Here is a 24,065-nt window from a genome sequence, read left to right as displayed (position 1 = left end):
TTTTTCTTTAAGATATTTTTACGTTGTTATTTATGTACACATTTGGTGACAGTTTCGTATGATGACGAAATTAACTCATCGTCGTCTGTTATTTGGTTATATTTTTATTTAGTTAAAATTTGTGACTAGTTTTTGTATTTTTCATTTAAGAAAAAGCAGAACATCGGCGGCTAATCATTTTCTGCTGCATACATGTTCAGTCTTTTTTGAGCAACTTTGTCCACATCACGAAACTTCCTGTAAATAATTAAATGACATACATCTTTTGTTTTGAACTGAAATGGCAAAAGAATCAAGTAATTGGGAAGGTAAAATCTTTATTTGATTGATATTGCAATCGAAAAAAGATTAGCTTCTTTGCACGAATTTCCTTTTTGTTCCTACAAGTCCTAAATGATGGCCTTCAAATCATAAATATAAACAAGGGTGTTTGTAATCATGAGTCATTACTTAATTTCGCTGCCTGTTTTTTGTGTGCATGTAAAAGTTATTACCGTTCAATGTTAAAATTCAAACAATAAAAGTATAATTTTTTTTCTAGTTTTTTACCTTGTCATCATTGTGCAGAAGTTTATGAAGAGTTGGTTAAGAAGTAACAAAAATTCACTGAAATAAAAAGTGCAAAAAAATACACAAAATTGAAATTAAACCATGTAATAAAAAAACAAATTGAGAGGTTTTTTTTTTTCAATTTTATATTCAAGTAAGAATATCAAAGCTGTCACTTGACAATTGTTCATGCCAACTTCAATAGCTTCTTTATTAATGCTATTTATTCTGTTCCCTTGTTTTCCCATTCTTTGTGTGTTATTATTGAGCTTTCCATTAGAATGCTTTCTCGGGGAAGGCAACCTGGTGTTCTGCTGCTAGGATGGCAGATTTTAGGGGCAGCAAATTTTGTTATATCAAACTTTTTAAAAATGTACTGTCTGATTCAGTCTTTTAGTGTGGTCAAATGCACTGCTTTAATGTTAAAAAGAATTGTTTTAGGGTTTTTTTTTTTTTTTGGTGCTGTTATTAGTGTTTGAAAATGCAAATCAGAGGTTGAGATTTAACTAGAATTTAATTTTTTTTCTTTTGCATGACCTTGAAGGAAAATAAATATGCGCTTTTAAAAAAAAATATTCCATTGCATCATTAACTTCACCTCAAAATGTCAAGCATAAAACGCGACCTTGATTTTTGCAGTTATAGATCGTGCCTTGTGATCTATATCTTAAATTTTAAAGTTATGACCAAACTATGATACTTGGAATATTTGCTGCTCCTTTACAGATTTTATATGGCCTGTCATGGATTTTAAGTTTGTATCTAGTTTTTTTTTTTTTTTTTTTAATTTTAATTTCAGGAGCTAAAGAAAATAAGTGAGTTGAAGGTGAGTGTGTGCACATAATTCTCCGAAAATATCATTGCAAAGTTTACTGAATTAATATGAACATTCAGAATTGGGAGTCATCTTTATGTTTTTTTTTTTTCTTTTTCTGGTGAACATGGGAATTATAACATAAGGACAATAGGTTTTTTACTTTTAAAATTTCCAAAAGTGTCATGTGTTTAAAAAACTTTGTCAAAATGTTTTTTTTTTTTTATTTCTGCCCTAATTTTAGTACTAAGGAAAAATATGTATGATATGTGTTTTCAAGCTATGATTTTTGTTTCATAGTAGAAGGCGGCAACTGGTAATGTGGCCCATGTTCAACATTATGAAACGGAAAATATTTTCTGAAGTCTTCCAAAACAATTAATCATCTTCATTTGGTATTATGAATTCTTGTAAAATTTTATGTCAAATAGTCATAAACTGGTTTTAAAAGGCAGGTACAAAGTTTGTTTCAATAAAATAAGCATGTAGGAATGATTACCACAATTTTTGGTTTGAAATTGTCTTTTATTTTTTCCTTTCTATCTAGATAAAAATTAAATTCTATAGTTGAATTTTTTTTATAACCATGCGAAATTCATCTTAAACTGAGGTGTGGCCCATGGGTAAAAAAAAGTTTGAGCACCACTGCTACTCTAGACTAATAATTATGAATTACAGCTGCCATCTACTAGAGTCATAATAGTAGACTGTTGCTCTTTTGGTAGCCATTTACAGATAATTATACACACAGCGCAAAAGGCCAGTTCACTCACTCTCTGTTAGTGATATTAACAAGTTAAAACGAGAAAAAAATATTTTGATGCTTAAAAAATAAACACAAAATTAATGGAGTTATTTTAAATATGATACAAACATACAAGAAATGAGAAGGATTTTACAATTTTTGAAACATGTAAGTTGTAATTAAGTAAAAGAAAATGTAAGAATTTTTACAGGTCTCAGTTCAGTTTTTTCTGTAGTAAGAAATTTCCTGTTGTCTGGCCCCTCCCCCTTTTTTTTTGAAAAAGAGACCACCACCATATATTAATAGTATTAGTAAAAATCTTCTTTTTTTCACACCATCTCCAATGCTTGTCACTATTAATTGTGCTATAGCTTCATGGATGTCCAACGATATCCTTCATATCACTTTATTCCCTTGATATATGTTGCAATGATTCACTCTTCAACTCTAGCATTTTCCTCAATTCCCAAGCTCTCTGTTAAGCTTATTGAAATTGGAACAAATGAGGGATTTCAACTCTTACCAATCTAGATCTACATTACAAGATCTCAGTTCAATTTTTTTTATAAATGTCTTGGATATGAGAGTTCCCATACTGAGCTACTTTCTCTGATCCTGATGGAGGGAATACTACATCCATTTAATCCCTCTTTTGTCTGCATGTGATTGACCATGTTTTTAGTATTTAGTTTATGTTCTTTGTAATTTAATAACAAAAGGATTTTCAATAAAATATTCTTTCTTATTTCAGAATTAAGGAGACAAGCTCGACAATTGGAAAATGAAATAGATCTAAAACTGGTGTCTTTTAGTAAGCTGGGTACTAGCTATGGAAGTCAAGATTATCGAAATGAAAAGTAAGCATACAGAAGACTTATACAGTAGAACTGTTTATCCGACTCTTGTTCATCAGGATCAAATTTGTTGACATTTATTTAAACTTTATATTTACATAAATAATAATTTAAGATTACGATAGCAAGAACCTAACTATAAGTACACTAAACATTTGCTTTTATAGATTGTTCAGTAAACTATAGTAATTCAAGATATCTATCCCCCCAAACTCCCCAGAAAGGAAATGCCCCCCAAAATACTCCCCTAAAAACTTCAAAGGTGGTCTTCCCCATTGACAGCCCCTCTCGTGGGTATTCTTGGGAAATCTAACAATCATGGCGCACTTGAAGCATTAGCACGACACCACTCTAGCTGAACTACTAAGGATAAAGTCTGTGTGACTGTGCTTCATTCAAACACCACACATCTTTGAAACAAAAGTCAATGGGCCATTTCATTATTGGGCAGCTCTCAAAAGGTGGGAGCAAACACAGACCTCAACTTTGAAGCTTCAACACCAAATAACTTTCATTTTAATTAACTCAAAAATTTTCGAGTTAAATTATAATACTGTATAGAGACAAGAATTGACATAAATTATGGAAAAAATGCTCTTCAAATGCCCTTAAAAAATATTTTCTTTGCTAAAAGGCACAATTTTGGAAATACCAAAACATTAACTGAGCAAATGTACCGTTAAAAAAAAAATTTTTTTAAATTATTTTCATACGTTTCAAAAAAAAAAAAAAAATTAAAGGTATGAAACTTACACTGAATAATTTTTTGTTAACATTTTACACAAAAAACAAAAGTAAGGACAGATTATTTACTTTGTTAACGATTTTAGAAAAAAGTAAGTTTGAAATTTGATGCATGTCCAAAAGTTACAATCTTTACAATGTTATTATTTGAGAACTAAATGTATGATGTTTTCGTTTCAAAGGTATTTATCGATCCTCAGAATCAATTTTTAATTGTTTAAAAGTGTTTTCATAAGCTTTTATGCAGTATCTTAGAAGAAAAATGATTTTTCTTAAACATACATGTGAGATGTCCAAATGGCGTTACGATCTTGACGCCGTTAATTCTGTCCGTTCATTCATTATTTTTGATGATCCACTGTCTTCTAACCTCAATAAAAAAGGTTATTATAATGTTATCTTCTTTAATCCATTGGTATTTTGCATAATTAATACGTTTTTCATTGAACAATACATAAGTTACAGTAGAAACATGGCTGGTTATGATCGTAACAAAAGCCATTTTGCGCTAAAATCGCCAAACAAACCTCCATTGGCGACAACACAGTATACGATAAGCTAAGGTTATTAGAGGGGAATTCCAGTGTGACAAATGTAGTTTATCGTCAATTGCACCAGTTTTAGCGACTTTATCACCTGCGCTAGCAATCCACCCCCCCCCCCCCCCGCATTTATTATTTTAGGATTTTTTTTTCTCTTCTTTCTTTTGGAAATATAATTACATAATTTAACGATCTGCAAATAGAAATACGAATTTCTTTTTTCAATAATTTTGTTTTAGCCATCGTTTTAATTCTTAAGACATAAGAAAAAATATTCATTATTAAAACTGATGTCACTTTTTACATTTGTATTTTTTAATTTAAATAATTGTTTTAATTCTCGAATTTTTTGGAGTTTAGAAAAAATTGTCTGCAGTTGACTTGTGAACAAATATCAGTTGGTAATTTTCATTCTATCTTGAGATTTGAGAGATAGTAAGTCTTTTGAATTAACAACATGTTTTGAAAAAGTGCTTTAAATAATTTAATTAAGTTCTTTAATGGAATTTGTGTTGTATTTATATGCTTTCTGAAGTCATTATTGATTTTTTCATACCTATTTGCAAAAGGATTTATTGCAAAGTTTAATGCTCACACGAGATTATGTCTCCTAGAAGTAGAACAAAAAGTGAGGTTCTGGTAGAAGCACATTCTAAGTTTGGAAAATATCTACAGAAAATGAAAGTTAATAATCCAGAGAAATACAAATGTTATTTAATAAAAGAAGCTATGAGTTTGTATAGTTATTTCCATAAAGCTTTTTTTTACCTTTCATCAACTTCTTCAAAATCATTCCAAAACTTTATTATATGTAAAGAGCAGTATGTATAGCCATTCAAGTACTTCATTAATATCCTCTTTATTATTAAATTGCAAAATTCAAAAAGTAGCAAATAAAATTTTCACTGGAAAAGTTAAAAATCAGATTAGCAATCGTCAAAAATGGTGAAACTTACATTATGATGATGTCCAAAATCCATTACCTACAGGACAACAATGTCCAAAATCTGTTACCTACAGACTGCTGATTTAATTTGCTAATTAACAATTTTTACAAATACCTGCCATCTTTTCATGTTCATATATTGTGTTCTAGGTATGCATACTATAGAATAAAAACAAAATTGATGTCAAATTTGAAAAATTTTGAAATTGCTCAAAGTTAACTTTTTTGTTTCCACCTTTTGAGAACTGCCCTGTTAAGAAATGATATGAACAATTGTTTGTAACTCAACTTTTGTAATTTTATACAATTCCAGTAAATTAAAATCTACCTTACAATTTTTCCTTGTTTACTTATGCTGGTTGTACTTCTAAATAAATCATGTATTTTTTACTGTGGAATATCATTCGGTATGTATCAATCTTAGGCTGAAGGAAAAAATATTTCATTAGATCACCTTTTTCTATTGAATCGCGTTTTCATCCCCTTCTCTAAAGTGATTTGTGTTTATCTCTGAGCTCAAATCAAACACCTGTTTCTATTGAATCACTTTTTATTTGAATCCTCTTATTAATACTTGAGATATGGTAGTCATACTTTATGAGGAATAAAGTTTAAATAAGCCACCCCCTGTGGAATCAGCACTTACCGACTCCAAGATCAACCTAAAAGGCTGATTTTGTCCAAATTCTCACGTTGCTTTTTGAAATATAGTATTGGTGTCAAAATGAAATCAGCACCTGTTTGCTCTGAGTCTTATATATGGACAATTTTCCTCTGAATCCATACATTATATCTTGAAATGAAGCACTCACGCTTAACAGAAAAATATTAGATTATTTCCCTGTTGTAGACATCTATCATAAACAGTTAAAATGGGTTCAGCATGTCTCAAAATGTGTAAACCTATCAAAAATCTTCTTCAATTCTAATATTTTCTTCTATCCATTATATTTAGATGAAACTGGAAATAGAGAAAAATTGTTGTAAAATATTTCAGTTCCAAGTATTAATAGTCCTATGATAAAATAACAAATCAGTGTTAACAAAGGATATGTTATATTAAAATGAAGCATGGGCTCATCATGGGCATTAAAATTAATGTAATGCTCAGCATATTTGTTTCAGTTTAAGTTTTGATTTGCTATTTATGTTTTCAACGTCTGTTTCGTGTTTCATTCAAACTTTTTGATGGATAAATTCGAAGTCCTTTATGTTTCTACATTAAGGTATGTGCAGAAGATTCTTTTTTTTTTTTATGACAATGAAAATTAATTAAGTTGACATTTTATTGTTTTCATTTATTTTGAAAGCACATTAATTCATTAAAAAAATTATTTTTTGGCAACGGGTGAAAAACAAATGTTTTTTTTTTTTTTTTTTGGTATGATGTATTTAGTTTAATGAACTTATTAATTTTAATTATTATTTTTTCTTTTTGAAAGTGGTTAAAGATTTTTTTTTTTTTTTTAATGGAAAAAAGTGTATTAGCTGCTCTGTTTAAAAGGTACTGCTATTTTATTTGTTCATTCATTTGTTTATTTTTTTACACATCTAATTCTTTAGATGAGTGAGGCATATTTTATTCCTAGAAATCGGCTTGAAATATTAAAAAAATATATTAGAAATAATTTGTGTTTTTAGCTATTTATGAGAATATTGATCAGACACTAGAAAGTAGATATGGGTATATGGGAAAGTAGGCTCGTTTAGTTCTAGATGGAACTTTTTGTTAATTTTAACAACATTTGTAATCATGCAATTAATGAAAAATATGTTGATACAATGTTTGCTAGCTTTACTTTCTATGCTTGATTGCAATATGCTTCATTCGAAAGTATTAACGTTGTATTTATAATTTAGTATTACTTGTTGATTTAACTTTCGGTTTTGATACCATGAGAAAATAACCATATGTTTTCTTCTAAAATAGTGAGCAGATATGCTTTTACATTCATGTAGAAACATATTTAATGTTATACTTAAAATGTCATTTATAACTATTAACATTGTCTGCAGAAGTAGCATATTTTTATACTTGCTGGTCTGAATGAACAGTAATCCTCATGTATGTATAATAGCCAATGATCGAGTTACGCTCCTGACGTCATCAAAAATGCAACTCGCGCCATGGCATGATAATTTGATAATATGTTTTGGTAATGTTTAACTGGCAGGGAAAGGTTATATTGTGACAAGGCTAAACTGGATCTGGGGTGACTGAGTTATTTCAGGGGAATGAAGAAATGAAACAATGGTCAACAATGAACGCTATCTACTGTAGTTTAGGGTTAATCCACCGGAGTGAGGGTTAAAATTTTGACTATCAAAATATCACCAAACAGGCAAATGCTTCATTCAAATGTAGAAGCAATTTTTACCCGTCATACCTTGATGGGAGATTTTCTAGTATTTTTAGAATTGTTAATTATAACTGCATAATATTTATTTATTGATTGTTTTTAGCAGTGACACTGTGCCATTACTCAGTAGCTCTAACAGCGAGCATATGTTTGAAACAATGGCATTGGAAATTGAACAGTTGCTCTCTAAAGTAAGTTTTATGTCATGTTAATTTGCTCATTTTAATAATCTTGGATATTCTGAATTCACTTAATGTTTACATCATTTTGCAAGAATCATTTTGATTTGTATGATAAATAGTGATAAATTAAAATGTTAAAGAAAAAATTAGGTTTTTTTTTACTTTGATATTTTAGTGTCAGATGGTTAAAAAATTATTCTCTTAGTGACAGTTTTTCAATCTGATATTTTTTTGAAAATCATTATTTATCCTTTTTACTGCTACAGCCACTCGTAGACGGCCAGTGGTGGTTGCCTGTCACACTTGCTATGACCGCTCTGGGACGACGAAACCCAAACACAAGAAACAATAAATTTCTCAGCAGTGAAAGCTTAAAATCAAATATATAGCTAGATTTTTTTTTCTGTGTAATTAGCCACCAGACCAGAATATTTACAGGAATGTATGGAAAAAAAATGCATGCAACTGTTTCAGAGTTTTAAAGAAACTTTTTATGAATGCTTCAGGTTGCTTCCTGTCTTACATCTCAAAGTTTTTCTCATTAGTTTTTTATTGATTTGTTCATGAACTATACCTGCATAAATGGAAACAGCCATTTTACTTTCTTTCATTGCTATTACATTATATCAATAAGACATAAAAAAAGTTACCTTTTTTTTGAACATTTATAAATATCTTTACTAAAGATTTCCCTAATTTGCAATTTTAGCTTCCGCTTTGAAAAATTTTCGGGATGAGGCCATTACACTTCCCTAGCATCCTAAATCTTTTCTCTTGACTAAAACTGTTTTTAAAACAATTTCTAAGATTTTCTGGAGTGAGTTCAACTGACCTTGCCACCTCTGTCCTATTGCTGACATTAGGAGAATTTCATTATTTCTCACAATGTAGTGCGTAATTAATGTATATTTAAATATTTTGACAGCTTACAGATGTTAACGATAAAATGATAAGTTATTGTCAGACACAAACAGCTCCAGGTGCAACAGTATCACACACTCTGCAACGGCACAGAGATATATTACAAGATTGTACTCATGAATTCCAAAAGACCAAAGCAAATATTCAAGCCAGGAAAGAGAGAGAACAACTGCTAAGCTCAGTTCGAAAAGATATTGAGTATGAATGTTTCTCCTTGTTTCCTTATTTTTTTTTTTTTTTTTTTTTTTGTATTACTTGTTCTTTTTCATTTTCAAATGCTTTTATCATCAATATATATGCGTATTGTATACAGGCATCTTTGGTATAATGCAGTGCTTGTACTACATGGTTTTGATATTGCATGGTAAAAAAATTGCAAATATTATAACATGGATTCACTATTATGCTGTTTTAAAGTCGAATTCAATATTACATGGTTTTAAAATAAGGCAATTTTAAAAAATAATGTAATTTTTGTTTTAACGTACTGTTAAAAAACATAGAAAATAACTTTGAGCTAAATTTGTCAAACGATAAATAAGAAACGGTAGCAATGGAATCATTCTATTTATTTAATTCTTTTTTTGTTGTTGTTGTTGCTCAGACAAACTTAAAAACTGCAAAAATTCTCTGATTTCCTTTCTGATAGTATGCATTTTGTTATTCGTTAATTAAATTAATAAAGTTTATTCTTTTTTTTCTTTACTTGTTTTTTTATATTTTTCCCCTTTATGTATGGTGTAAATTTATTTAATTTTTCAATACATGTTGGCAAACTTGTATTCTTATTGCACAGCATTTATTCTAGCCCAATGACTAAACACTGATAAAGCGAAGGATTTTTAAATACAAGCTCTACAGCAAAAAGCAACATTAAAACCCCAATAGTGAAATGCGAAGAAAAGTGCCATTACAATGTTGCTATATTGTCTCTGAGAAAGCATCTCTGTTTGTTATCTGCAGCATGCAAATTAAGGGTTTTCAACCTGATCAAGAAATGGGTTAATGTAATGTACCTTTCATCTGGGCAATTTTATTTTCTACTATTTTGAGGGAAAAAAGCAGTAAGAAAAAAAGGAAGAAATCACCGAATAACTTCCTAAGAAATACAAATAGGTCATTGTTGAATGTGAGCGGTATTATTTTATGCTATTACAGTTTGGGTTACCCCAAATCCAAAATGCTCAGGACTGCAACCTTTCCGAATTTCGGAATTTTGGATTCAAAAATAGTGAACCTCTCTTGTCGTGCAATATTTGTCAGGTTTTTCCTTATTTGGCTAATGTTCACACTAAATTTCTTTTATTTTTTGATCAATCTGTATGAAAGTATATTTGATTATGCTGAAATAATTGTCAAAGATAATTTGCCATATAGTTTGCGGATGTTTCTTGGTATTATTATGCAATGTGCTGATTGATACAATTAAAAAAAACCATGTTTGTACTAAAAATATTTTTATACTTTTGTTCAATAGGCTTTGTATTGCGTACTTATGAAAAGAAGAAAAAGGATTAAAGTTAACCAAAAGTGGGTGTTAAAAAAATTCCTGCACAATTACAGCAAATTGCTTATTTACGCATAGCACATGGCATTGAAAGAACATTTTTTAAAAAACTGAGCTGAAAGTACAGTATTTTCAACAAGTAAGGTAAACACACCAATAGTGGCCAGTGTGTCAGAGTTTTTCAGTAGTGGCTACTTCAAGGTTTATATTTACAAAAAAAAAAAAAAAAAAGGATTTCAAGTTTCCCAATGGATTTAAACGTTACCTCCTGCAGCTTTGATGCACTTTTAGCCACTACTGGTATGTTACCTTAACTGCCAAAAGTTAAAAAATTTAAACTTTAAAACTAAAAAAAAAAAAAAAAAACAGATTTTTTTTTTTTTAAATTTATTTAAATGGGAAATTTTCCAGATTTTGGGATTTAGAATTTGGAATCTCATACTGTATTTTGCATACAATGTTGTAAATCATTAAGTTGCATCAGAATTAACTATTTAGAAACTTAATATGTTGTTTGTTCCCTTTTTTTACTTAGTGCCTATAAAAGTTCATCTGGTTTGAACAGGAGGACTGATTTGTATCTCAAGGAACATGAACACATTAGAAAGTGAGTTTTTGAGAATATTCATTTTGAATTTAGATTTTGAACCTAATTATATATTTTTCAATAATATCTATTATTTGACATTTAGTACATAATGTTTTTCATTTGTAGTATCTGTATCAGATGTGATCATGGTTTGAATTTGTTTTACATTGTGTAATAATTAAAAAAATTTTTTGTTTTAGTTCCGAGAAAATGGTGGATGATCAAATAAGGTATAAAGACAGTTTGATGTTTTTGTGTTGATTCTATTCTGCACTACGTATTATGTTTCTAAACTAGTTTTACAACAAAAGCATCATTATCTCACAATCAATTTGTTTTCCATTCAACTGTTAGTATTTTCTTTTTTACCCCCCTCATTTCTATCCATGCTCGATAGGCAACAAGCACCTAACTTCGTTGCTTAAATTAAATTGTCTTCTGCACTGAAACTTAATTGAGCCTGCGAACATGTTCATTGAATTCTCTTAGTTTATTTTTAATAGTATAAAATTTATATTATGTAAGGTCAATTGGGGTAAAGGAAACATGTTTGTTTTGTTGCAATTTAAGATCCTTCCATTGCTTTTAGATAATTTAAGACACAAAATTTTCCAAGACTTACCATAAAATTTTCACATCAAAATTTTCATGCATGAAAGTTTTGACCTTTTGACTGTTTGTTAGTAAATAAAATTATGTTTACCATTACCCCCAGAGAAGAGGGAGTAAACGGAAATACTCCATTTACTACCCCATGATTTTGACGTAGGTAGATAATCACACTATACATGATCTGTTTAGATGCCTAAGGAGTTTAACACCAACACTGATCAATATGTGACCAGTAGGTTGCATGCTACTCACTGAATCCTGCAGAGGTATACTGAAATCATTTGAGGAGAAAATTCATATAAAATTAAATCTATGCTCTGACTTTATGTAAAATACACACAAAAAGATAATTTACTTCAAAATTCAACCTCTCAGAAAATAGGAAAAATTACATCTTTAGCTGTTTTTGTTTACCCCAGAGTATAACATCCATGGGGTAAGTGAAAACACTTGAATTGCACATCAAAAATTGCAGCAAAAATAAATTCCTGACTTAGTGTTTTAGTTACCTCTCACATGACAGACAAAGCTAGTTGAAATCAGTTAATTTGCATTTGTAGATCTACTGGAGAAGAGAATGTAAGATCAGTAAGCTTTAAAAAACAACTTTATTCAGTGTCGTCTTCAAGCAATTACGTTGCCTACACAATTATTTGGAAACATACACTCTCAGACACTCTTCTATTTGTCATCCAGTCATCACTAACCAACAGTTTAACTAAAAAAATATCACTAGTGTGGCAATCGAGTTTGTTTGCATTTACCGGATGTTTCTTTTTATGCCAACTAACCTACATGAGCTTTAATAATCATAATTTCTATCATTAAGTTTGAACAACAAATTTTGTTTAAATGACCAGTGAAAACATGAGTTAATGGCCAATGAAGACATGAGACTAAGGGGTATGTCAGGAGTAACTTCTGGAGAATGCTATGTGATGCATGGCAATAAGATTCGTGCACAGACGTCCACATAGGGAGGGGGCTAGTAGGCGCTCAAGCCCCCTCCCCCCCCCCATTAAAAATTAGAACTTCCTTGTTTGTAGTACTTTTTTCTTTGTAAAAATGTAAAAACATTTCTTCTCTAGCCATTAATAACTAAGTTATTAAAAATGTCAAATTTTAATAACTCTAATCTGAACTAAAATTGGTTTCCATGGGTAAAATATCCTACTAAACCATGGGTGAAATATCTGCGCCCCCCAGGGTTGCCAGATTTAAGCACAGTAAATACGGGACAGGTTTCTAGGAGTGAAAGGGGGGGGAAGGGTATTTTTTTGGTTGAGGGCATTTACTGAATTTGGTGTATTTTTAAGGGGTGCTTTCCGACCTAGAACGTCTCTTCATGATACATCTGAAAATTTAAATTGTAACAGAATTAAACCATACAAAATGTCGCTGATCAAAGTATAAAAATAGTTTTCATTGCGATTGAGGACGCATGCGCAGAGATATATTTCCAACATTTGTTAATGAGCAAAGAGGAAGCAATCATTTGGCTCCTCATATTCTTCCGCCAAAATGACAACCAAATTGAAACAAAAATAATTTTGCGTTTGCTGCCACATCATTTTCTTATTGCTCTTTGCTTCACATTTTTTGTTTTACTCTATTTTTCCCCCTTAAAATAATGTCTCGTTTTGTAAAATATTGTTATTAGCAAGAAAACGGGACTTTAGCCGTCCCTTATGGAAATTCCCCTGGACTTGGGACAATTTTTCAAAATACGGGACTGTCCCTTGAAATCCGGGACGTCTGGCAATCCTGGCGCCCCCCTTAACATTTTGCACGTGGGCGCCCATGGATTCATGCTGGTTTAGAAACAATTTATGCAAATAAAATTTTTTTAAAAAAAACTTATGTGTAAAATATATACATAATTAAAAGCATTAACTTAATATCAATTTGGCATGTCTTTTTTACCTTTTTCTACATCTAATATATAGAAGAAAGTATTGATTTCATGCAAATTTTTCCTTTGTTACTTTAGCACCATAAGTGATTAAATGTAGACTGATAATATGATCTAAAAATTGTGAATTCAATTGTTTCAGCATTGCAGTGAAAACCAAAGAAGAGCTTATGAGTCAGAGAATTGCAATGAAAGCTATACAAACTAAAATGACAACTTTAGTTAGTATCCTTTGCTTGTTCAATTCCAATTAATTTATTGTTGTTATTACTAGGGACATCGGGTTTTTTTTTTTTTTTCAAATTCTTTTTTATAATGTTTAAATCTTTACGTATTCTTTGAACATGAAACCAAGATGAATAAAGATTAAAAATATATGACTGTAATTTTCTGCCACATAAATGAAACATGTAGCATAAAAGTGTACTGCCTAAAATAAAGACAAACAATACAAAATTTGCTTAAAATTGAATGAAATATTGAAAATAATCCTCTCAGCTGAGGTTCATGTAACATTATTATAAAGAATTAAATCCGGGTACTTCTAAACTGTTATGCAAAAACATGAATATTTCAGGATTGATAGGACATAAATTATTTCTTGCTGGTTCATACATTTCTTCTCCTTCACTAAATAAGTCTTCACTTTATTTCATTACTAGTGGTACCTGCACGGCTTTGCCCGTAATAGAAAAATTAAAAGGTCTTTTGGTTCGCCTGTATATTTACAAATAATGTATGGTGAATTTTCTCGCCGATTGACTTGCACTCATGTTATGGTTCCCCGTTATGATAATTTCGTATCTTGCCAATTGGCTTCTGCCCATGTTACGGTTCCATGTTATGATAATTTCGTAATTTACTCGTCCATCTCATGATATTTTTGTCCTTAAAATTGGAATAGAAGAAGAACCACTTCGACTTTTTGAAAAATCGCTTCGAGGTGCACACCCCCATGCTACAAACTAACTTTGTGCCAAATTTCATGAAAATTTGTCCGAACAGTCTAATCGCTATGCACATCACAGAGAATCTGACAGACAGACTGATTTATTATTAGTAAATAATAAATAAAGATAAAGATAATGTATGGTGAATTTTCTCGCCAACTGGCTTGTACTCATGTTACAGTTCCACGTTTTGATAATTTCATATCTCGTTAATTGGCTTGTGCCCATGTTCCAGTTCCACATTATGATAATTCCCTAATTTACTCGTCCATCTTATGATAATTTTGTTCTTAAAATTGGAATAGAAAAGGAACCCCATCGAATTTTCAAAAAATCGCTTCGAGGTTCACACTCCCATGCTACAAACTAACTTTGTGCCAAATTTCATGAAAATCGGCCGAACGGTCTAGGCGCTTTTCGTGTCACAGAGATCCAGACATCCTCCGGACAGAGACACTTTCAGCTTTATTATTAGTAAAGATTTCTCAAACAATTTGATTATTGAAAATTTCATGTATATGCTAAAAGTTTTTTTTTTTTACAAAAGTTGAATGTTGAGGCTATGTAAATTTTGTTGCTTTATTTTTTGTTTTTAATAAGTATGCATATTTTCAGTATTGCATTATGCTTCATATGTCAATTAAGATTGCCTTATAATTTTCATGAAGAATGAAATTATTGGATTAAGTTGTTTCTAATTACAAAAAAGTTGGTACTAAGTTAGAAGCATCAGCTGATTACAGGCAACTAATTAAATATTTGATTTATCATGTCTAGTTAACGTAATGTAACATCATTGAATCAAAAAAGTGCTGTCTTTAGTTGGACAAAATTTTCAATTATTGCCAAAAAATAAAAAGGAATAATAATAATTTTTAGTTAGTTGGAAAGTTAGCATCAATTTCAAGTTTTAAAATGAAGCAGGCATAGGTTTGTAGATTTAGGGCTTTCAAAACTTTTTATTTATGAGTTTTTAATTTAAGTCATCAGTTTAAAAGCATTTTTCCACCCTATTATTTATATATAAGTGTAAATTTGGATCATTCTAGAGAATCGAGTGGAGATTTGAGAGCAATATATGGTGTATGTTTTTAATTTCTTCCTAAATCTCTGTAGCATAATTACTATGCGATGGAAAGGAGTTCATTGTTCTTTCAAAATTGTTAAATGAGCTACTTTTTTGTGGAGTCTTTTGATATTATTCCTTCCGGAATCTGTTATGATGAATTTTCTTCTGTTTTAATATCTGATCATTTTTAATCCCTGATGAGTTTTGGGATTATAAATTACCAGTCTGAAAAGTAAAAAATAGCATCATGATATAGTAAATGCATTTACTTGATTATTTGCTGTATTATTTGTTGACCTTTTTTCACATTCCAAAACATATTCCATCTGTTCTTATACTCTGTTTTTATACGTTGTTTGTGCTATTACTCTTGAAATTTTTATTTCTGACTAATCAGAAACTCCTGAAATACACTATACCTGTAAGAGTATGAACCCTGATTGCAATCATAAAGTTTTTTTTAAGGTACGCTTAGAAAACTCGCAAAATAATATATCAGGTAGATAAATCGTACATCCAGTTCAACACTGCCATAAGTGACAATTTTTAATTTTCGATTTTGAGTTGGTTTTGCTGTGCTAACATGTTGGATTTCGAAATGAAATGCAATTAAACTTGATTCAGTTCATCATCTATATATAGTGATTAGTTTCAATTGTGTTTCCTTTCAAAATCTAATGTGTCAACACTGAAACACCTCCACAACATCAAAGCCTTCAAATTTGCAATTTTGAAGTTTTTGAACTGAATGTGCAGAATATGTTACAGATGCTGTCAAAAAAATCTAGTAATATTGAAAGTGTATTGGATTTTATTTTGCAATTTTTCTTTAGCTCTAATTTAGGTCAATGGAAATATATGTGAAATTAGGAATGTATTAAATGAAATTTGTGACCAAGAAATCTCCAAATAAGAGTCAAAAAAAGAAAGCCAAAATGTATAGAAAGAAGTGAGGATGGCTGCAGCAGAAAAAAAAAGAGATTCTCAAAAGGGAGGTAAAGGGTCGTTTTGGAGAATATTTTTGGCGAACTTAAGTGTGAGAAGATAAGGAGAGAATGTATAGGACAAGAAGTTGAAGTCACCAACATTAAGCTAGTAGTATAAACAAGTACATAGAAGAATACTAACCAACACAATGGAAAATGTGAATGAATTGAAGTGATGGAAGTGATAAATGAAGTAGAAAAAAAATAATTAGAACAGAATTGATTATTAAAGCTCTGCAACCGTAACCCATTGAAAATAGCTTCTTTTTTAATAGAACTACAAAAAACAACTTTTAAATGAGCTTTGTTCAAAATTTATGGCAATTGAAAATTCAGAGAAAATTCTGCTACTGAGTTTTTGTCTTGAATTTACATGCATGAGTTTAAACTCACTAAAACTAATATTTTAACAATATAAAGCAGGGGTGCCCACCTAGGGGGGGGGGGGTCATGGCACAGACTGCACCATTGAAATTTTTAGGATGTTTTTAAGGGGCATTTTTGCCTTTTGGGGGGGGGGTCTTTGTGGCAGGGCTTAAACCCTTGCCAAAAAATAGCCCTTGTTCTTGGGGGATGTGCATCTTCATAAAGTACTATTAGCTCCCAAAGTTTCAAGCTTCTAATGTATTTAAACTTCCTGATTGCTTAACCAAAGCATTTCAATTTGTTTCACAAAGCTGTCCCTACTTTTTGGAGTCTTTTATTTAAAGGATGCCAGATCTTCAGGATTTGATCTTGTAAACTGAAAGTGTGCACAAGTTAGTTTCAAAGGCAGGGGGCACACCTGTGCAAAATTTCATTAAAAAATGGAGATGGTCTTGTGAGACCACTAAGTCAGTTGGCATGGAATGACTATTATTTCTGCCTTTGACATGTTTTTATCTTAAGTTACAGTGGTTACTGGTTAATCAGGTCTCAGGTATGGAAGATCTCTGCAGTTTACTTTGAGGGGGAGAGGGGGGAGACTTGTCTTCTCTGCAATATGCTGTTTTCCATCTCTTTCAAAAAAAAAAACTAGTATGTTGTGGCCATCACGAAACTTTCTTCTATATTTTTCTTTTTTTTTTTTCTGATCCCTCCCCATGCTTGACGAGGAAGCAATATTCCCAACAAAAACAAAATGACACATGCAAAAACTTGACGACTATCCCAATGTCTGAATTATTGCAAAAGCAAAGCAAAGAGCGAAAATTGAAAGTTATTTTAAAAGCCTTGCTTGAATGAATTACAAATATTTTATTTGTTAACAAACATAAGATGGCAACAGTAAAAAATTTTGAATCATTGAGATAATATTTCCGATCATTTCCATACAATTAAAATCACGCGAAATACGCAGACGACAACGATTTATCTTTCTTATTGTTGCATTAATAAAACTATTTTTATTCGCAAAAAAAAAAAAAAAAAAAAAATCAACACCTCTTGGAGCGATTGGCGTCAAAATTGAACCAAAGCATGTTTACATATGGATTCACATATATTCCAAATTTCAACTAGAACGTAGCATTACTTCTTCAGATAGGGCAATCACAATCGAAAAACAGAACGGGCGATTGCGCTACCCCCTTTTTAGCTGTTGACACCAAAATAAAATCAGCTCTTATACCCACTAAGGGCTACTTGCGATAAATTTTTCTTTCATTCCGTTCATTATTTCTTGAGATACAGCAGTCACAACTGACGACAAAAAACGTTCTGTAGCTCAACCCCCGTTTGAGTTATTGACACCAAAATTGAATCAGCACCTGTTCCTGTTAATACCAACATATGGACCAAATTTTGTTTGATTCCGCCAGTAACTTCCTGAGGAATAGCAAGCACGCGTAACTCGAAAAACGTCCCATTGCTCCACCCCCCTTGGAGGAATTCGCGCCAAAAACTAATGGGCACAAGTTCACATAGGGGCACATATGTGTACTAAATTTCGTTCGATTTCATGCGGTAGTTTTTGTTGTAGAGCGGCCACAAAAAACTGGTCACACACAGACGTGACACACATACATACACACACACACACACACACATACATACACACACACAGACAGACAGACATTTTCCAAAAATGGTCGAAATGGACTCAGCACACCTCAAAACGTTCGAATCCGTCAAAATTCGAAATTCGAAAATTTGCACGAATCCAATACTTTCTTCTATATATTAGATATAGAAGAAAGTAAAAAGGAGCAAGACTTGTATCTAATTCATACTTCCCAGAAATAACTTTTTTTTGTGCAACATTTCCTTAACCTAACATAAGATCGTTTTCCAGTTATTAATAGCATCATACAGAGAATCAATTTAAGGAAGCGAAGAGATTCCATTATATTGGCTATAGTCATAAGTATTTGTTTGATTTTATTCATAATCTATACATTTCATTGATGTCATTGGAAATGGAGAATTAATTGTATCAATTGAAATGTTTGTCTTAAAGAGTTTAATGTTGTATGTTTCTATTCTCTTTTAACTGTCTTACCAAGAAATATGAAAATAAAGTGAATATTTGTATTTTTCTTTGTTATTCTATTTTTTCATATTTTGCTTTCTGGTCTATGTCCTTCAGTATTGAAATCATAGAAGGGCTTAAAATATTAGAGCCTGCAAATGTATGTACAGTAGGCTCTCTGTTTAACGACTTTTAAGGGACCACAAAAAATCGTCCTTAAGTAGCAAGCGTCCTTAAATAGAATGCTTTTAACACTATAGTGGACCATCTGGGACCGTGAAAAGCCGTCGTTAAATAGAGAAAGCCGTTAAATAGAGCGTCGTTAAACAGAGAGCCAACTGTATATTTATTTATCTATATATTTATTTGTGTTTATTCATTTCCTGACAGTTAGAACCTTGCATAATTTTTTTTATTTTGTTTATTAAAATATTTTACCCCAAAAAATAAGCTGAGAAGAATGATACAAAATGTTGCTTATTCTGTCAGAGAGAAGAAAAAGAAACTCCCCATTTCTAAAACAGAATTGTTTTATTCTACAGTTTAGTACTTCAGGAGTGCCACCTAGGGAGGGGGGGGGGGTTGAGGGGTATTTTTCCCTTTTTAGGGGTCCTTGTTTTTTTGGGGGGTTTTCAATATTTTTCGGGGAGGGAGGTGGTGCGCCTTTGCTCTTAGGGTGGTAGGCACCCCTGAGTACTTAGTAGCTAAAGATTTTGATAAAGAAAGCAGTTTGTATTTATACATTCTGAAATTATTTGAAACTTTTGTTTTCTTTTCGAGTTCTAAATAACGCTGTTGATTAAAACTAATATTATGACTCATTAGATTTTTTTGTTTAATATTAAGTAGTGATAGTTGTGCTTTAAATTTACAGCTGTTTTTCAATCATACCTTTATATTAAATGGCCCTCAAGTCCATTTGTGTGGGAGCTTGGATTTGTATGAGAGATAAATAGGTATTTAGCTAGTTAAAAATACTATTATTTTAATCTTATTTTTATCAATAATCAGCTTTCCATGTATACAGAATTGTCTTTTTCAATGAAATGTAAATGTAGTTTTACATCTCTTTAAAAATATGCAAGGTAAAAACTTAATTACCTAGTAAAAAAAGAAAGAAAAATATTAATTTGAATTTTTGGCATCTTGAATTCAAATTATGTTTTTCGCAATCACGAGCGTGTGTGTGGGTGCGCGTGTGTGTATGTATGCATGCATGCATGTGTGTGTGTGTGCGTGTTGTGTATGCAGTGCTGTGCGTACGTGCGTGTGTGTAGCGGTGGTGTATGTGTGTATGTAGGCATATGTGTTTGTGTCTGTGCGGAGGCATGAGTGTTTGTGTCTGTGCACAGGCATGAGTGTGTGTATGCGTGTGTGCGTAGGATATGGACACCTCCGACCAGGAGAAGCGGATAGCTCAAGACTGGGGGACAGCCGCGCCTAGAGGACGGCGGGCGGTGGTGCTGCAGAGGCCCTGATCCAAGCTGAAAAAGAAACGGAACATCAAAAAATGTCAAATGAGAACAATAAGCAATCGTGATTGCTCGAAAAAACAATGCAAACTAGGTTTAAAATGATTGTATCCATGGTTGGGGGGAAAGTTGTTTTTCCCCCCTTCTTTTAATTGAGATGGAACAAGATAAAAGTTGAGGAATGATAAATAACCAGTGAATGAGAGAAATTAGGAAAAAATTGAGCAGAACTAGCTTTTTTTTCGTCAATTTTATGTATGACTACTAGTGATTTCAATACTGAATACCGGTATTTCGAGCTAAATGCAATTTCGTAATACCGGTATTTGCCGAGGTAAAATGCCGGTATTTTCGGTATTAAACTGAAAATAATAAATATCTGTCAACTAAATAGTTTTCAGTTTAACGTATTAAAATCTATTGTGATTTTAAAGGAAAATACCTTTTTCAGTGAGACTAATCAATCTATTGATGTAAAAATTTGGCTTTCAAAGCACAAGTTAATAGAATATCAATGGATAAAAGTTTGTTTTGTGTTTATATACACCGCATTTTTATTTTAACCGTACTTATTTATTATCCACTGTACTGAATTTTGAGAAAATTCCTTCCTTTTCAGTATAACAGAGGCTGATTTGCTGTCACCAGTATTGTGGTGCTGATCTCTCTTGCTAATTAAATATATACTTGGCAGGATAACACTTCGCGGTTTATATAGTACCTAGAGATGTAAAATTTCCGGAAAATTTGAAATGGTAGAAAAAAACCAGTTTTGTACTGATTTTTTTCTGGGAAAATTGGAAAAAATGGAAAAAAAAATTGTATGAATAAAAATAGGGTTCCTTAATAGCTCTGTGTCTCTTGGAACATATAAAGGGTTAAGCATTAAAAAATTATATATGCAATCCAATCATCTTCTTTTTTTGCTTGACAGCAACAAGTCAAGTCATCGTTCAACCAATTACATTTTCTATTTTAGATTGCCTTTGAAACTTGAAACAATAACTGTAATTTTTGATTTTCAAACATGATTGATATTGTTTGAAAGAAAAATAAGTATGATTTCCCTTCCTTACAATATAACTTCAATGTATGAAAATGGAAGCTATTGCGTTTTGAACGAGAAGTTTTAGGTGTTCCAAAAAGTTCAGGAATTCGTATGACTCTAAAGATGCCAGAAACGTTTGAGACGGGGCAGCAAGTCCATGCTGGAGGAGATACCTTTCACTAATGCACCGTTCAACCAGCTCATAACCCCCAGAACAATAGGATTTGATATATAGACACTCCAAGCACCTTAAAAAATGTTAATGCATCACCAAAATCCGAAGTCAGATTTTGTATATGATGGAATCAGTACAAGCGACAAAAAATCTCTAGTTTTTTGTGGGTGAGGGCCGTAAAATGAATCAAAAAGTGTACAAGAAGGACATTTCAGAAGTTGTTGTACTTCTGTGGATCTAAGAATACTTCAATACAGCAATGTAGACTGGAGGTTTCAATTCGACTCCGCACCAGTTCATACGGCCAAAAAGACAAGATTGGGGCAAGGCACATTGTTTTTGACATGATATCATCTGTCAGGGCCGGATTCAACTTTTGAATTGCTCCGTGCTAAGGGAACTGCGCCCCCTATTGAACTAGCCCCCCCCCCCCCAAATAAAAGGAGATAGTATTTTTACATTTTTTAACAATCATGCAAAAAATGGCATGCGGTAACTCTAATTAAATGTAAATATTTATCACAATTTTTGACTGAAATGTTTCGTTTTGAAAAACGATTAACAGAATTTAGTTAGAGGATTTTACAAAAAATTAAATTTTTTTTTAAAGTCAGTATTTTAAGTATTCAAAAACAGCTAAAGCGTTACTAATTTAATATTCATCAGACATATAGGTCTGATGTAAGCCCAAAAACCAAGCGAAATGCTTAATATATTTTTAAAAAAAAAGAGAAAAAACTAGCAATATCACTAGTAAGAGCAATTATTCTAAGAGAAATAGGGGGGTTCGGAGATTCTTTCACAGATTTTTTTTTTTTTTAATTGTTCCATAAATGCAATTTTAGCTGATCTTTGGGGTGTGGTGAGGCTAGGTTACTCCCCGAGGAATGTTTCGAAATTGAAGCATTAAAATGCGATTGTATGTCATATCATTTATGATTGTCTAAAAAATGGATTCAGTTATTATCCCAGAGAAATTCTTTGAAATTGAAATTTCAAAAATGCGATTTTGGACTATCGTTGATGATGTTAGGAAAAGGAGGCTCGGAGACTTTTCCCTGGAACTTTTCGTAGTTGGAGTCTTGAACACAAAATTTTAGACTGTTCGAAATTTCAGTCCGAAAAACAAAATTTTTGTAGACCATCTTTGATAACGTTAGGTAAAGTGATAGAATTTGGGGATTCTCTCCCAGGAAATTTTAGCTCGAAAAACCCAATTTTAGACGGTTATTGTTTGTGTCAATATGATGGGGCTAGAGGAGCATCCTTAAGACCTTTTTCAAATTGAAATTATGAAAAAAAAAATGTCTAGACGTTCTTGAATGACTCTAAGGGCGTATATAAGAGAAAGGCCCAGAACCCTCCCAAATTCTTTTGAAAAAAAAATAAGTAAAGGTAGTTATTATTATTTGGTTTAAGTTTACTCACAAATAATTTCCAAGTTTTTATCTCCCAAAAATAAATAAATAAATAATAATAATAATACGTTAGATGTCACCAGGCAGTGGTGCAAAAAGATGGGTTAGGGGTCCGCGCCCCTTACTCAAGAGAAGAAAAGAACGTGTATTTGGAAAACGAAGTTACTTTAATAAGAAAAAGTAAATAATGGTGGGGGGAAAATCTTCCTTCTTTTAAAAAGAAATCTTTGAACTAAAAACTTTCAACAGGCACACATTATTGGGCAGTAAATAACGCTCTCCTATCGTTCTTTTATTCCCCCTTTTTTCTAGTCTGTCTGAAAATAAGTCTTCAGAAGGCTACGCCCTGTAATTCTCTTCGTCGGCAAGAAATTAAAAGGAAGTTTTAATTACTCGTTGAGAAACAATGGGAAATTGATATCATAGAAACGTCTAAAAAAATGCGTTTTTAGAAATCGATTTTGAAACAATCCGGACGAGAGTACCCGAACCACCCCTCTTTCCCTAGCGTTACTAACTAAAGATAGTCTGAATTCTGAAATCGTGTTTTTAAGATTTCAATTTTGAAAATTTTCGGGGGGAGATCCGTAATCGTTCCTTACTACTTAATGCCTCTAAAGTTAAACTGAAATCACGCTTTTGAATTTTGGAAACCTTTCAAGCGAGGATCCCAGAACTCTTCCTTCCCAAAGATAGTCTAAAATTGATTTGAGTTTTGAAAACACATTTAGGAAGGAACCGCCTCTCTTTCCCAAAGATTACACAAATAAATTGCTTATTTAGAACAGTTTCAGTAAGAGTTCCATAACAGATCAGAGGAACCCCGATCCCTTAACGTCATCATAGATAGATTAAAATTAGCTTCAATTTTGAAAAAAAGTTCCGAAGAGAAACCAAGCCTCCTGTATTCCCTATATATATCAAAAGTTACAATGTTTTACTTCAATTTTAAATATTTCTTCCAGACAGCCCCCTTCTTCCATACACACATCTGCTCCTTCATTTAATGCCCTGAACTAAAAGGGTGTTTTTACAAGTTCAACTTCGAATATTTTTCAAAGGTTTTCCACCAAGGCCCTCTACCTCCGTCCTTTCTTCGTATGACGCAGCTAGAGATATATTAAGTTGTATCCATTTTGCTTCAAAGTGATAAGTTGCACTGTTACACATGAAGAATTTCTCAGTATTAAACTTATCTTAGTTTTATGAATTCTCCCCTTT

General features: G+C 31.7%; 1 protein-coding gene across 2 annotated transcripts; it reads left to right on the top strand.

Moving 5' to 3' along the window:
* Position 1: 1 nt before the first annotated feature.
* LOC129232880 (Golgi SNAP receptor complex member 1-like) lies at positions 2 to 18,785 on the top strand. 2 transcript variants are annotated; one of them, XM_054866994.1, is made up of 8 exons: positions 2 to 308; positions 2,860 to 2,965; positions 7,661 to 7,745; positions 8,662 to 8,855; positions 10,700 to 10,771; positions 10,954 to 10,983; positions 13,420 to 13,502; positions 18,543 to 18,785. In XM_054866994.1, the coding sequence occupies exons 1-8, from the start codon at positions 281 to 283 to the stop codon at positions 18,665 to 18,667; spliced, it is 723 nt and encodes a 240-aa protein (XP_054722969.1). In that variant the 5' UTR covers positions 2 to 280; the 3' UTR covers positions 18,668 to 18,785. The 2 variants fall into 2 exon arrangements, with proteins under 2 accessions (XP_054722969.1, XP_054722960.1); XM_054866985.1 differs by having other exon boundaries at positions 7,658 to 7,745.
* Positions 18,786 to 24,065: the final 5,280 nt, after the last annotated feature.

Source organism: Uloborus diversus, chromosome 1 (genome assembly GCF_026930045.1).
Source record: "Uloborus diversus isolate 005 chromosome 1, Udiv.v.3.1, whole genome shotgun sequence".
In the NCBI taxonomy this organism is placed as follows: domain Eukaryota; kingdom Metazoa; phylum Arthropoda; class Arachnida; order Araneae; family Uloboridae; genus Uloborus; species Uloborus diversus.
The sequence above is the reverse complement of the archived record's forward strand: the minus strand, read 5'-3'. Positions and strand labels throughout refer to the sequence as shown.